Raw genomic sequence first — 16264 nt, forward strand, 5'->3', positions numbered from 1 at the left:
TTTTCACGAACTTTCTTCCCAGCATTTCAGTTATATGCTGATTGCTGAAGTTCCTGAGAAAGGAAATATAATGTGGATAATGTTAATCAGATATAATGTACGGGAAGTAATGTCACCTTGTATCAGTCTATGATGTGGGTTAAAGTGAATGGCTTTTCTCAAAACGCTGTTGACGTGTACACAGAGGCAAGTTTATTTGTGCTTTTTATATCTTACGTTCTTCAAAAGAAATGTAATTTAACAAGTACTGTTTATATTCAGTAGCCACTGTTTGTGTTATGATAAATAAATGATTCTGCTAAAGGAAACAAATCAAAACAAAACAACTGTCACGTTAACTCAACCAAACCAAATCTAGGACTTAACCCTGCATTTAAATTGTGTACATGTAAAACAAACAATTTGCCTGGTTTGGGCCATTTCATTTACATGATGTGGCCGGTAACAAGAATCAAACTGACAACAATTAAATGCTTGTATATTCTTCATTTACATTTCATTAGAAAACATTTAAATGCATCATTATGCAGCTAGGTATATTGGAGTGAATATCATTCAAACGCGTTTGATATCCTAAAAGAATATCAGGATTTATTTTTACATCTAGTTTGGCAAATCTCTGGGTTTTACAGGTGCGTCTGGCACCTGTGACAACCACATTATTTACAAGTCCATTCTGATGTGATATTTTCAGCACAAGCACATCTTTTGCAGTGAAATGATGCAAACATAAACTCATATATCCTACCAGTCAAAAGTTTTTTTTAACAAGATTTTTGTTTTTTAAGTTTCTTCTGCTCACCAAGCCTGCATTTGTTTGATCCAAGGTGCAGAAAAAACAGCAAAATTTTAATGTGCTGATTTGCTGTTTAAGAAAACATTTTTTATTATATTATCAATATTTATTTTTTTTAAATGATAGAAATTAATACTTTTATTTAGCAAGGCTATTTTAAATTGATCAAAAAGACATTTATAATGTTACAAAAATATTTCTATTTCAGATAAATGCTGTTCTTTTGAACTTTCCATTCATCAAAGAAACCTGAAAAAGTTCTACTCAGCTGTTTTCAACATAATAATAAATGTTTCTGAGCAGAAATCATTCGTCTTCAGAAATCATTGTAATATTCTGGAGTAATGATGCTAGAAATTCAGCTTTGAAATCACTGGAATAAATTGCATTTTAAAATATATTCAAATGGAAAACAGTTATTTTAAATATTTAAAATTTGTAGTGTTTTTGCTGTACTTCAGATCAGATAAATGCAGGATTGGTGAGCAGAAGATACTTTAAAAAACATTACAGTTATCTTACAGTTCAAAAATTTTGACTGGTTTTGCAGTCTTATAGAAAGAGAAAATGGCAAAAAGCTTTGGATTCAGTGCATTCAGTCTTGGGAGTCATCACTACTCTTCATCTGATTCCTGGAGCAAAGCCTTCTGGGAGCTAGAATCTGAAGCAGTGCTCTTTCTGAGGCCCATCTCCATGTCGCCTAGCTGCCTTCTTTCACACCATTTTGAAGCCCTGGAAGAATCATAAGCCCAATGTAAGCTCAATGAAACACTGGGAATTTTTTGATTCATCCAAAATGGTCTCCACTCACCAAAAAACGCTACAGTAGCAGATGCCCACAATCAGAAGAGCCACAGCAAAATGCCAGCAGAAGCACATGGTGATGAACATGATGTTGTCATGTCTGTCCAGATCCCACTCTTCTCCATTTAGAGGATACAGCACAAACCCAATCTGAAACATAAAATAAATATATGAATACTCTCATTTTAAACCAGACTTTTCTTCTCCTATGAGTTTGAGATCTTTACCTGATAGAACCATGTCCCTTGTAGGATGGCCAAACTGCACCTGAGCAGTTCCAGCACTATGTTTTCTCGCTTAAACACCTCCATCATTGTGCTGGCGGCTCCACCAAACACCGCATACAGAAGCAGAGAGTGAATGTGCTGGTCCAGAGGGGGACGATTGTGAACATGGAAATAGAAAAGGAACCCTGGAAAGGAGAAGTGGAAGCTCAATCACAGGCTATCGTTGCATGTTCACTTTATTAATGGCTCGTTTTGCTTGATACCTTCCACAAAGAGAGCTAAAGAAAGGGAGAGGCGGTCAAGACCAACTGGCACGTGGCGAGAAGACATGCTGAGAACATCTGCAATGCCAGAAATACCAAAGAACAAGTACATGGTGCTGTGCTGCCAGTTCATCAGCTTCACCCAGCCATCCTTATACAGATGTGCATGAGGGCCATCAGGCACAAACTGCTCAGCCATGATCCCTAGAGAGAGATTTCAGTGTAAAACACCTTATTTTTAAGTTTGGGTTGCACTTCATCTTACAGTATGCGTACTTACAGTGCACCTACCTAAGAAAGTTCTGGTAATATAAGGTAACTACATGAGGTATGTTTAAGGTTAGTATCTTATTACCTAGTTACTATAATTACTATAAGTAAATGGTATGTACATGAGGAACAGTACTGTAAAATAGAGTACATTTGAAAGAGTGAAGGAGAAATTTCTAACAGAATTTCTAAGCTGCTCTTTTCTGTACAATGTAAGTAAATGGTGACCTCAACTGACCAGGCATTTCTAAAACAGAATTTTTAGTGAATTTTGACTTCCATCCATTTTTGGTGCATTTTTTTCCTTGATATATTCTGGTCCCCATTCGCTTTCTAATGAAGAGAGCAGCTTGGACATTCTGCTAAACGTCTATTTTGGTGTTGCACAAAAAAACAATTCATTAACTATTCTTAAGATACAGTTGAAGTCAAAAGTTTACATACACCTTGCATAATCTACAAAATGTTAATTATTTTATAAAAATAAGAGTGATCATACAAAATGCATGTTGTTTTTTTATTTAGTACTGACCTGAATAAGATATTTCACATAAAAGACGTTTACATAAGGAACTATGCATAAAAAGCCAGGGGATGAAAACTTTTTGAATTTGAAGATCAGGGTAAATTTGTCTTCTGGAAAACATGTAAGTATCTTCTGTAGCTTCTGAAGGGCAGTACTAAATGAAAAAAAAAAAAAATGATATTTAGGCAAAATAAGAAAAATGTAAACATCTTTATTCTGTTCAAAAGTTTTTACCCCTGTCTCTTAATGCATCGTTTTTCATTCTGGAGCATCAGTGAGTGTTTGAACTTTCTCTAATAGTTGCATATTAGTCCCTCAATTGTCCTCAATATGAGAAGATGGATCTAAAAATCATACAGTCACTGTTGGAAAAGGTTAAAATACACAAAAATGCTGAAAAAACAAAAAAATTGTGGGACCTGAAGGAGTTTTCTGAAGAACAGCAGACAGTTTAACTGTTCAGGACAAACAAGGGACTCTCTAAACAAAAAAAAAACACAGCTGTGGATCATTCAGAGAAAATCAAGTGTATGTAAACTTTTGAAAGGGGTCGTTTTTTATAAATTCAACAATTATTTTCTCTTGTGGACGATATGTAAACATCTTTTATGTGAAATATCTTATTCAGGTCAGCACTAAATTTAAAAATAACATGCATTTTGTATGATCAATAAACATTTTGCAGATTCCGCAAGGTGTATGTAAACTTCTGACTTCAACTGTACATGTCCAGAAATGTTTTTATTTTATTAGCACAGTGATTAATTTTACCTCACACCATCCTCATACTTTTACTATGATAGAAAATCAGATATGAAACCAGGGTAAAGGATTGTGTATGTGATTCAAGGCTCACCAACAAATGCAAAAAAGATCTTCAGAGCTCCTTCAACTAAATCTATGCGGTTGAACAGTACAGTGTGCATTTGTCTGCCTCTGTCTCCATGTTGCCTGTCTTTTTTCTTCCGTATCTGTCTGAACGGGTACTTTATCGACCACCACAGGCCAAACAGCAGGAAGAATGAACCAGGTAATGCATGTCCCTTGAAGTTGGCCATTCTGCCCCTTAAGAAAACAATGATGACTATTAAAAAAAATGTCAAAAATGTAAACATTTTAATGTCAGCTACAAGAAAAAAACTACAAAAAATAGCATCCAGCAAATAGAATGCTGTTTAAAGCTGGCTTTCATTTGACTTGGACATCAGTCATTGTGTCACACAAACCAAAGTTCAGTATGATAAACCTTTATTACTTAAAGCTATCACAACAGGCAGTTCTCTGATAATCATTAAGTAAAGAAATATGTAGATATGAATAATGTCATTGATAGGAATGTACAGTTAGGGTGCTCATATCAGCGAAATATTAAAATCTTTTGGGGTCGATATCAACTATAAACAATTTGTCTTACTTACAAAGTCACTTTTAATATTGCTGCACCCCTCAAATCTTTAAAACCTTTAAATCTTAAGCATCTAAGGGAGTTCTCCTCGCTGCTGTCACCTTTGTCTTGACGGTTCAAGACATTTTGGTCAGTCAGGTTGGAAATCAAGTTTTTCCCGGTAGACAAGAAGCGCTTTTATTTACTCGCGTGTGTGTGGGAGAGCTCATTGTCTTGCAAGGAATCAAGCTGACTATTGTCTCTGCGCAGTAGTCTAGGTAGAATCCTCAAAAGCAGCCGATTTACCATAGCAGCTAACCACAGTATCGGATAAAATATAACTAAATATTTAAAATAGTTATTGCTACTGCAATTAAAATTGCGGTAGAGACCAATTTCATAAAATTTTCGAAGATTAAAGAATCAATTACATCTTTAAACAAACTTTTCAGTGGATTATTTTTTGTACATCTCTTGCTTGTTTGAAAGAGACTTTTAATTTTTTTAAATTTGCTATAATTTGACACTACTAACAATAATTCTAGTTAAATTAAACTACTGTTACTATCCTAAATTTAATTAATATACAGTTTAAATATCATAAAACCACCTTTAGATAAACTAAATAATTGTTTGAGCTCAAAACTGTGCAGTATTAGTATTCATATAGTCTATAAAATTGGTCATCTCTGCTACGTATGTACATGAATTAATTCTAGGCAATCGATGACTATGTAGAGTTTATTCTTAAATGTTGTAAACTTATTTGTTTACCTTCACTCAGGCCTCTGTTGTCACGGCGGGGCGCCCAGTGCTCCTGTGCGGGTCTTGTGATGGGAATATCCTAGTAACCTGTCCTCAAAAAGCGCACCTGCTCACCTGCACTGAGTTATAAAAGATGACCCCGCCCCTCCTGAGTTTGACTGACAGCACCGTGCAACTTAGAAAAGACCACGCCCATCTTCTAGGTTAGTGCCAGCTGTAAGTTATATTAAAAATACTTTTTGTGCTTAATTATTAGCTTATATATTGTTATGTAGACTATCTTAAAAACAAAAATGGTAAAATGTCTATTTAGGTATGCAGGTATTGATGTATTTCTACAGGAAAGGTTAATGGAAGTTAATATATAAACCATTCACGGAAGCTGATACACAGGGACATACAACAAACAAACCTTAAGCATTATGAACTTTGTTCGCTCTTGTTTTATTGCTGTTGTGTAGGCTGAGCAACCTCACCAAACACTCATAGCAGCTGTATGGATGAATAGAGATAAACAAACATTTTTAAACCGTAGCGCCACCATGAGGTAAATTCTAATCTGAACGATGATCTCGATGAATGAAAATTCCAAAACAGGAAGAAACCTGTTCTTTTAGCCTAGGGAGATTGTTCACATTTATTAACATTTAACTAACATTTATGGAATCAAAAAAATTTGAAAAATTAGGCTTGGGAATATCTTGAAAATAATACAATGAACATTGTGGAGTATAAGCAACATCTACAGAACTGTACAGAAAATCTTTTTCTCTCTAAAGGGGTTTTCTGAAGATGGTACGGGGGTCACCAGGGGGTCTTCTTTTGCATGGGACTCACAGTAAGCCATCAGCTCAGCTGCTGCTTTGGATACCTGTGCAAAGACGTATCTCATAAATGTGCATTTTCCTTTCCTCTTGAATAATGGTTTTTGTAGTTGTGCATGTTAGTGAATAATTCTAACATCAGTTATTTAGCATGAAAATATGTCTTACCATCATCCTGTCAATATTAACCTCCAGTTTGAGTTGTTCCACTGTTTTTCGTGCATCTGCAATCTTGGCCATGTTATTAGACATTCTGCTCTCTTGTAGACACCAAATTAACCCTGCAGGAATACAGCAAAAACAAACCCCAGGAGAGTCCAGCTAAATGCATCTGGTAGATAACAACTCACCTCCAGATCTACAGACGTCTGATGGTTTAGTTCCCTAAGAAGACGATGCTATTGGCTCCTCTAGGCTATTAAAGACATCTCTGTTGCAGAGTTGCAGTAATTGTTTTGCTGGGTCTCAGCTGGTTGTGTTTTGCATGAGGCTCAGTGGGAGAGGTGAAACAGAGGAGTGCAGAAATCCTCTGGGGACCACAAATAATCTGCTCACTTATTAATGTGAAGTCACAGTATGCGCTTCACACTTTTATCATTTTATCAAGTCACAATTTCATACTTTTAGCTTAAAAAGCTGAACAGTATGTCACCCTAGACCACAAAACCAGTCATAAGGGTCAGTTTTTTTAAATAAATAAGCTTTCCATTGATGTATGGTTTGTTAGGATAGGACAATATTTGGTTGGGATACAACTGTTTGAAAACCTGGAATTTGAAAACCAAAATATTGAGAAAATTGCCTTTAAAGTTGTCCAAATGAAGTTCTTAGCAATGCATTTTACTAATCAAAAACTAAGTTTTGATATATTTACGGTAGGAAATTTACTAAATATCTTCATGGAACATGATCTTAATGATTTTTTTGTCTAAAAGAACAAAATTGAATTTTGACCCATACAATGTATTTTTGGCTATTACTACAAATATACCCATGCAGCTTAAGATTGGTTTAGTGGTGCAGGGTCACATATGTTGTTTGAGATGTTCTATTGAAATTAGTTTTTGAAAAAATTTTATTTTTATTTATTTATTTATTTTCAGATATGCAAAACAAGGAAATTTTGTTACTAGGAAAATAGATTTCCATATGGAAATCTAATTTGAATTATGCCGTTGCAAAGCAATGAAATATAATGTTACATAACTGTCTGCCATATTATATTACAGTTTCATTGCATACTAGATGTTGCTATAACAAATACTTAAAGTACTTAATTCAACTAACAAATGTATGTTGCTTTAAGATTTAAAGTACACTTTGAATTAGGGGAACTAAAAAAGCATGTTTATACAAAATGTAAAAAACTAGATTTAATACAGCATGCTGCTTATTTATCTTAATGACTTACCACAGTTGATCCAGATTTATCCGTGATGCTGCTGGCAGAGGACAAGTCTTGTTATCGTAGAATGTCTGTTGTACACATTACGACCTGCAGGACTGAATGAAGAGATAGTAAAGAGTGGAGGGATGGGAAAAGCTGCCGCCTCTCATAATTAGCTTTTATTCCTCCCCCATATTGGGCTGAAGAGGCAAGTCACAGGCATCATGGGGTGTGACCTTCAGCTGAATATCTCAGTCATGCATAATAGCGTATGAGTGATACCTGCCACCACAATGAGCTGCACTGAGCTATTGTGTTGAGTAAAAATTGCCATTTCAACAGGCATATAAAACTGCAATTAATTATTGAACTGTAGAAAATAAAATAATAAATGCAAGATGGTTTAAATAAAATAGAATAAAGCCTGGGGTCTAGGATAAAGTTAAACCAAATGATGATTTTCATGCCTTTCTTCAACAACCTATGAAAACAGATGGGTATTAATAGCTATCCTGCATGTGATATATGTAATATTGAAATTGCTGATCTCCTGATACGAATCCCACCTGAGGACTGTGAAACCCAGAGAGAAAGTGAAGCTGCGGTTAAGTGTTTCAGTTCTCATCATTAGTACCTGGGGAAAGATTGCTAGTTGAGCTCGCTGCAGGTGGCTCAAAGCTCTTCTCCAGGGCTTTAATGTCAACTGGCTCATTAGCAGCTGTTTTCAGACATGATTTATTGATCTACCCGTTCTGTGCAGATGTGAGAAATGTAGATAAATCCAGTCCTGGTGCTGAAAATTCACTGAACAATCAGCTTTGGCATTTAAATGTTTAATCATGGCACTGGTGGATCACTCAAAGTGTGAAAAGAAAAGAAAAGAAAAGAAAAGAAAAGAAAAGAAAAGAAAAGAAAAGAAAAGAAAAGAAAAAAAGAATGTCACTCTTCCAGTATAAAATAAGACACTGTTGTGTAGTCATTTCCTGATCCTCTTTGGCTCAGTGCCATACTGTAAAGCTACAGGACTTAAAATATTTAGATAAGCATTTCAAAACTCGCCTCGTGGTTGTAGTAAAATGTCTGTACACATGTTTTTTTTGTGTGTAAGGTGTATTTCAAAAATCTAAATATCCCAACAATGTGATCAATTTACTTAATAAGAAAAACAACCAAATCTGTTGTTTTCAGAGAACACATATATTTTTTATTTAAAGGGGTCATCGGATGCAAAGTTCACTTTTTCAGGAGCAGGGATATAAGTTAGACAAGAATATCTCTGATTGAGCGATTGAGGTGTTGTTGTGTTGCTGGATGTAATAATGAACATAGTGGTCGTCATTTACTCCAACATCTGAGCCGCCGAAGATGCAGTAGATTACATTTGTTTGTGAATGGAATGCGCCTCCCGATCTACGTAAATGCGTCTATGTTTGCGCAAATCATTCGTGATCCAACCTCACTTACAGCAGACGTGAGTATAAGGGGTTTTTATGAATCTTTGCAGTCGCCTTTCCTAATAACGTTCTAGTTAGCAAGTTTAGCGGCTAAACGCTAATCACGGCTAAATGCAGCTCAAGTAAACAGGCTTGTCACTCCACAGAAAGAAGAGAGAGGCGGGGCTAGCAGAGCTCATTAACATTTAAAGCAACCTCAACCAGAACAGGATGATTTTTGCAGAGATGATTTTGACATGGTTAAAAGGGTGTTGTTTTACACTACCATTGAGAATTTTTAAACAAAGTATATTATAGACTTTTCATTAAGACCCTAAAGAATCATATCAGCTTGTTGACAATGGCCATCCAATGACCCCTTTAAAGAACACCTATTCTGTAAAATTCTCTTTTACATGTTGTTTGAACATATAATGATAAAAATCCCACTCTTTTTTTTTTAAAAAAAACAAAACATAAATCATAAGCAGTGTCTCAGATCAAGCCATTTGCAGAATCTGCATCTTAGTAGAGCTACAGAAATTATTTATGTAAGAGCAGTTAGTGATTTTCTGATTTTATTTTATTATTTGGGTCATAATAACAGCGAAGACAGCAGTATATGTATTGTATATTATGCTGTTGTCACTTAATACACAGATCTAACATAAACATGTAATTTATTTCCCAGCTGTTTACCTTCACAGAGATAAATGACTGTGTTTTTCTAACTCATTTGTGTTTTTAACATAATCTTGGGTGTATTTAACAGTTTAAGTGCATTAAGACATGTAAAAGAAGTTAGTTTAGTACTCACATGCCCTGCAACAGCTGCTTTCTGTGTGTGTGCTTTGGATGTGTGCTCAGAAAACCGATATGTACTGATGGCTTTAAAACGTGTGGTTTCAGCGTGATAGACATGATAATCAAAACCAAACAGATGTTTTGTTTTGGCAGAGTATCTGAGGTATGAGTTGTAAAAGCACAGGCCTATTCTGAAAAAGGGGACAGGGAGCAGCAGCTCATTTGCATTTAAAGAACAGCGTGTTTCTGCTTCCACTCAAAATAGACATTTTCAAAATTATATAATAAATGATTTGTAGGGTATTTTGAGCTGAAACTTCACAGACACATTCTAGGGAGACTGGAGACTTATATTACATCTTTTTAGATGTTTTTAATGAAAAAAAAAGACAAAAATACTGGTTGAAAGAAAACATATTTTCTTTTTTTTATTTATTTACAGTTGAGGTCAAAAGTTTACATACACCTTGCAGAATCTGCAAAATGTTAATTATTTTACCAAAATAAGAGGGTCATACAAAATGCATGTTATTTTTCATGTAGCACTGACCTGAATACAATATTTCACATAAAAGACGTTCACAAATAGTCCACAAGAGAAAATAATAGTTGATTTTATAAAAATGACCCTGTTTAAAAGTTTACATATGCTTGATTCTCAATACTGTGTTGTTACTTGAGTCCCTTGTTTGTCCTGAACAGTTAAACTGCTCGCTTCTCTACAGAAAAATCCTTCAGGTCCCGCAAATTCTTTGGTTTTTCAGCATTTTTTTGTGAACCCTTTCCAACAATGACTGTATGATTTTGAGATCCATCTTTTCACAATGAGGACAACTGAGGGACTCATATGCAACTATTACAAAAGATGCAAATGCTCACTGACGCTTCAGAAGGAAACATGATGCATTAAAACCCGGGGGGTGAAAACGTTTTGAATTCGAAGATCAGGGAAAATCTAACTTATTTTGTCTTCTGGGAAACATGTAACAACACAGCATTAAGAATCAAGTGTATGTAAACTTTTGAACAGCGTCATTTTTATAAATGTAAACGTCAGAGAGGTGTATGTAAACTTTTGACCTCAACTCTGTGTATACTTTTGCTGGGATATTTTGAGGGAGAGAGAGAGTGCAGGAGTTAGTCCCATAAATTACTGTTTTATGTATGAGATGTGAGAATTTTTCATGTTAGCTAAAAGACACTTTTACGGCCGAAAGTTTTATGTATCAGTTGCAAATACTGTCCTGTGAAAACATGCTGTAGTCTGTCTTTCATAAACAACTAGATGCATGGATTTTTTTTTTCTTTTTTTCACTCTAAAGATCATTCCAGTGCTAAAGTGTTTTTGATATCTACATACTTTTGAATGTGTTCACAAAGCTGTCAGCAGTTTAATGAATTGAAAGCAGAAATAACAATGCATAAAACTAAAACTTTTCACTTTCAGGCATTGATGTTGGTTTTGTTATCTGATCTGACTTATTACTAAAAAGTTGTGAAACTGTAAGACTGATTCATTACATTTACTACAGTAAAAAAAGAATCATGCACCTTGAATGTTTCTGCATCACATTTTTGCAGAGATTTCCTGCAGCAACATGTGACGTTTAATTCACTTGAGCAGAATCACGATGAGCAGAATATCTGAAAACACAGATTCACTAGGGTTACAGATGTTCTGTGTCATTGACATTATATGTTAATGTGCTTTCAGTCTCATGCTTCATGTCTAGCATATGCAGTAGTATCCTGAGATGGAATCGTTCCAGTCTCCAAACAGGCCTTTCGGCACTTCCTTAAGGTGGTACACAATGCCAGCAGAAAACTTCTTCTTACTTCCTTGCTTTTTGGATTGAGACCACACTGTCAGGGAGCAGCCTCGGCCCACCACAAGAGAAGAAATGCGGTTATTCCAAGTCCATGACATGATGGGTGTGTCTTCATCAGGATAAACGTACAAGAATTTGCCAGTACAGCTTTCAGCGTAGTAGTAGCTGCTGTGCTCGAACATCTGAGCGCAGAGCTTGCTTCCATTTTCATCGCTCAGCGTGGCTGGTTCGGGGCACTCAGCATTGAGTCCCTCAAAGTACAGAACTGCCAGGAGAAGAGCGATGACCCCCTTCATGTTTTCAGCGTGTTGAGTGCAAAGAGATTGTTTGCCCTGACCTATATACATGGAGTTTCTCCATACAAATGACGTGTGTGAGAAACAACAGATCGTCCAACAGACTCTGTGAAGGTCAGATTTTACGCAGTGTTCTTTCCCAAAAATGCAATTCAGCAAAAAAAAATGGGCAAACTGTGTATTTACATGTATTCATGTAAATATCTAATCTATATTAGCAAAAATATTTTTGCTCATTTTTAAAATATATCTGAAACAATATAATAAGCTCCATGAGATTAAACTGAACATAACATACACATTATTGCATTTTAGACTTTCTGTATCAACTGCAGTTTAATTGTTTTAGTCCATTTTAGTGAACTTAAACTTTGTGTAATTATAACAAAAACAACAAAAGATGTTCACAAACCACATGACCATGTCTGAATGTGCTGACACCTATTTAACAACATGTGGAAACCAGCCATATGACATTTCACATTGACATTTGACTGTGTATTGCCTAACTTTTGCATAAATTATCACTGTTCTAGTGGAAAACTGATGTTAAAAAGTCAAATTTGTAAATTAAACTGACGTCAGAAAATTGATATTATGTTGATTTGATGTAAACTGAACATCAAATATATTGGCCTAAATACACATTAAACATCAAAATTTCAGTGTGGGATCAACTTTCTATTTTCACCCTGGAAGAAACTGCCATCCAAACTGAATTTAAAATTATGTTACAGCATCTAGATCAAATCTCTACTAATATTGGACGTAAAATTGATATCAAGGTGCCCGCTGAGATATCTGAGCTTCTCTAATTAAAATGTTTGGTAATGAGATCTACAGTAACATAATTGGGTAGAACAGAATAGAATTTGGGTATTTTGGGTGCTCTAATGTGATTTAAAAAGATTTCGTTCAAATCTAGTCCCATTGCTCTGCCAAAATTAAATGATTCTGTAAAATGACATTAATTTTGTCACATACATTATCTATAATATTGCCACATGAATGTTAATGTAAGTAGTTTAGCTGATTACAGTTGAATTCAAAAGTTTACATATACTTTGCAGAATATGCAAAAAGTTAATTACTTTACCAAAATAAGAGGGATCATATGATCTTTTTTTTTTTTTTTTTTAAGTGATAGTTATTCATGAGTCCCTTGTTTGTCCTTAACAGTTAAACTGCCTGCTGTTCTTCAGAAATATCCTTCAGGTCCCACAAATTCTTTGGTTTTTCAGCATTTTGTGTATTTGAACCCTTTCCAATAATGAATGTATGGTTTTGAGATCCATCTTTTCACACTGAGGACAGCTGAGGGACAGAAGGTTCAAACGCTCACTGATGCTCCAGAAGGAAACACAATGCATTAAGAGCTTAGGGTTAAAACTTTTTAAATTTGAAGATCAGGGTAAATTGAACTTATTCTGTCTTCTGGGAAACATGTAAGTATCTTCTGTAGCTTCTGAAGGGCAGTACTAAATGAAAAATAAATTAGATTTAGGCAAAATGGACAAATGTACAGATCTTCATTCTGTTCAAAAGTTTACACCCCCGGCTCTTAATGCATCGTTTTTCCTTCTAAAGCATCAGTGAGTGTTTGAACCTTCTGTAATAGTTGCATATGAGTCCCTCAGTTGTCTTAAGTGTGAAAAGATGGATCTCAAAGTTATTGTTGGAAAGGGTTCAAATACACAAAAATGCTGAAAATCCAATTAATTTGTGGGACCTGAAGAAACAGCAGGCAGTTTAACTGTTCAGCACAAACAAGGGTCTCATGAACAACCATCACTAAACAAACAAACAAACAAACAAAAAACAGCTGTAGATTATTCAGGTAACAACACAGTATTAAGAATCAAGTGTATGTAAACTTTTGAACGGGGTAATTTTTCTAAATTCAACTACTTTTTTCTCTCATGAACTATATGTAAATGTCTTTTATGTGAAATATCTTATTCAGGTCAGTACTAAATAAACAATAACATGCATTTTGTATTATCCCTCTTATTTTGGTAAAATAATTAAATTTTTTGCAGATTCTGCATGGTGTATGTAAACTTTTGACTTTAACTGTATATGTCACTAGTAGACTAATGCATTCAAAAGAATTAAGGGAAAATGAACAAACTAGTTTCTGAATGCTTATGCATCATGCACTTATAGAGATTCCCTGCACATGCTGTGTTTAATTCACAGTTTTCAGGATAAAATAATATGTGTATATTGACTGCATTGAGCATTGATCTGAAAACTGTTCTCTTTACTTACTAAGATTACATATTAATGTCTTTTGAATTGTTCCAATCTGCAAAAAAGTTTTTTCTTCACTTGGTGGTACACAATGACAAAGGAAAACTTCCCTGATCCCTCCACACCCTCAAAGCACAGAACAGCAAGCAGATAAGCATGTTAAGTAAACCTGGGTCACGTAATATGGCACAGAGCAAGAGCAAACTTTACTGAGAAACCTCTAGTTTACCAACAGATGCTCTGAAGGTTGAGAATTCAAACAGCTTTGGTGATCAGATGGTTAAATTAAACCTGGGTCACGTAATATGGCACAGAGCAAGAGCAAACTTTACTGAGAAACCTCTAGTTTACCAACAGATGCTCTGAAGGTTGAGAATTCAAACAGCTTTGGTGATCAGATGGTTAAATTAGTCTAATCTAACTAGTGTGTCATTCTTGCTGAGTCTTAACAGTGCTGTTTTACCGTAAATTTTTCAATAAGGCAAGGCATGGCATGTTTTTTACTATAGCGCATTTTATACACAAAGGTAATTCAAAGTGCTTTGCACAAAAGGAAGTAGAATAATCATAAAAACAATAATCACAACAATAAAACAAAGAATTTAAAAACTTTTAAAACTATTTAAAATTTGATTTAAAATAAATTTAAGACAGTTAAAAATAGAAAAGGATTATACATAGGGCAATCAGTTCGGACGTAGCACAGTGCTCATTCAGCAAATGCACAGCTAAACAGAGTTTTGAGTCTAGTTTTGAGCTAATGTTTTAGCATATTTGATCTCTTCTGGAAGCTGATTCCAACTGCGGGCAGCATAATAGCTAAAAGCAGATTCTGATAACTGACTCGATCCTAATGATCTGAGTGGTCTGTTAGGTTTATATTCAGTGAGCATATCTGCAATGTACTTAGGCCCTAGGCCATTGAGTGATTTATAAATGAGTAAAAGTACTTTAAAATCAATTCTAAATATAACTGGAAGCCAGTGCAGGGACCTGAAGACTGGTGTGATATGCTCAGATTTTCTGGGTCCAGTCAGAATCCTGGCAGCAGCGTTCTGGACGAGCTGCTGCTGTCTAATGGTCTTCTTGGGAAGGCCAGTGAGGAGACCTTTACAATAGTCCACCCTACTTGCGATAAAGGCATGAACAAGTTTCTCCAAGTCTTGACTGGAAACAAAACATCTAAGTCTTGCAATGTTTTTGAGATGATAGTATGCTGCTTTAGTTACTGCTTTGACATGACTACTGAAACTAAGGTCTGACTCCAGAATCACACCAAGATTCCTGACTTGATTTTAAGTTGTTTTACCCCTAGAGTCAAGGTATGCTTTCACCTTGAGAACTTGTTTAACGGAAAAAAAGTTCTGGCACATCCATCTGTTAATTTCATCAATGCACGGGCAGAGGGAATCAATGGGGCTGTAGTCATTTGGCGATAAGGCTAGGTAAATCTGGGTATCATCAGCATAGCTGTAATAGGCAGCTTTGTTCTTTCTCATTATTTGACTTAGTGGGAGCATATACAGGCTAAACAAGAGTGGCGCAAGATTTGAGCCTTGAGGGACTCCGCATGTCATGGACGTCCACTTAGACTTATGCTCTCCTACACTCACATAATAACCTCTCCCTTCTAAGTATGACCTGAACCAATTGAGAGCCATCCCAGAAAGCCCAACCCAGTTTTCCAGTCTAGAAGAATGTTATGATCAACAGTGTCAAATGCAGCGCTAAGATCTAGTAGTACCAGCACCGATATTTTGCCAGAATCAGAATTTAGGCCAATATGCTGTGATGCGGTCGGAAACCAGATTGAAAATTGTCCAGGTTTCCGTTTCCGTTTAAGTAGTTGTTCAACTGATTGAAAACTACCTTTTCAATAATCTTGCCTATAAAAGGAACATTTGATATTGGTCTGTAGTTGCTCAGTATGGTGTTATCAAGTCAGATGCTTTTTGACTTTTAAGGCTTTTTAGCCACCACTGTTTTAGCATTATGTTCATTCTTTAACATTTTGTTAGTGTTTATTCGTTTTATGAATAAAAAAAGTCACTTGCACAAGCACAGTCAAGCTGTGTGATTTGGTTTGGGATGTACTGATCTCCACAGCTCCGCAGCTTTTATTTGTGCATGCAGACACAGATCTTGTTGCGATAGGTATCTACACTTCTTGTTTTGGGGTCGGGTATTGTGTATTCAGAGCAGCTAGGCAAGCCATTATCATCTTCATGTTTTCAGTGTCTTTAGGGATCATTGTCCTACTTTTGAATGCAAAATCTGATCCATTTTTTCAGTGTGAGAAATTTAAGATTGGCCAACAGATCTCTGAAGGTCAGGAGTTTCAACAAACCTTAAAACCAAGTCAGATTTTATCCATTCATTCATCCATTCAGTCAATCAGTCAGC

The 16264-nt window shown here is 35.5% G+C and overlaps 3 protein-coding genes across 4 annotated transcripts; all 3 read right to left on the reverse strand.

Moving 5' to 3' along the window:
- Positions 1-169: 169 nt before the first annotated feature.
- On the reverse strand, positions 170-5168 carry tmem45b (transmembrane protein 45B). The gene is made up of 6 exons (XM_051093442.1): positions 5045-5168; positions 3743-3951; positions 2091-2294; positions 1828-2012; positions 1608-1750; positions 170-1528 (listed from the first exon to the last, which is right to left on the reverse strand). Exons 2-6 carry the CDS (start codon positions 3942-3944, stop codon positions 1411-1413), a joined length of 852 nt encoding a protein of 283 aa, XP_050949399.1. The 5' UTR covers positions 3945-3951; positions 5045-5168; the 3' UTR covers positions 170-1410.
- A 304-nt stretch (positions 5169-5472) lies between these two features.
- On the reverse strand, positions 5473-9725 carry gng8 (guanine nucleotide binding protein (G protein), gamma 8). Of its 2 annotated transcripts, XM_051093938.1 has the most exons (5): positions 9497-9541; positions 7881-8102; positions 7271-7362; positions 6028-6140; positions 5473-5906 (listed from the first exon to the last, which is right to left on the reverse strand). In XM_051093938.1, the coding sequence occupies exons 4-5, from the start codon at positions 6109-6111 to the stop codon at positions 5778-5780; spliced, it is 213 nt and encodes a 70-aa protein (XP_050949895.1). In that variant the 5' UTR covers positions 6112-6140; positions 7271-7362; positions 7881-8102; positions 9497-9541; the 3' UTR covers positions 5473-5777. The 2 variants fall into 2 exon arrangements, with proteins under 2 accessions (XP_050949895.1, XP_050949894.1); XM_051093937.1 differs by lacking the exon at positions 7881-8102 and having other exon boundaries at positions 9497-9725.
- Positions 9726-11040: 1315 nt separating this feature from the next.
- Positions 11041-11633, reverse strand: LOC127153014 (syncollin-like). Its single transcript, XM_051093935.1, has one exon. The coding sequence runs from the start codon at positions 11606-11608 to the stop codon at positions 11213-11215; it is 396 nt and encodes a 131-aa protein (XP_050949892.1). The 5' UTR covers positions 11609-11633; the 3' UTR covers positions 11041-11212.
- Positions 11634-16264: the final 4631 nt, after the last annotated feature.

Source organism: Labeo rohita, chromosome 21, assembly GCF_022985175.1.
Source record: "Labeo rohita strain BAU-BD-2019 chromosome 21, IGBB_LRoh.1.0, whole genome shotgun sequence".
NCBI lineage: Eukaryota > Metazoa > Chordata > Actinopteri > Cypriniformes > Cyprinidae > Labeo > Labeo rohita.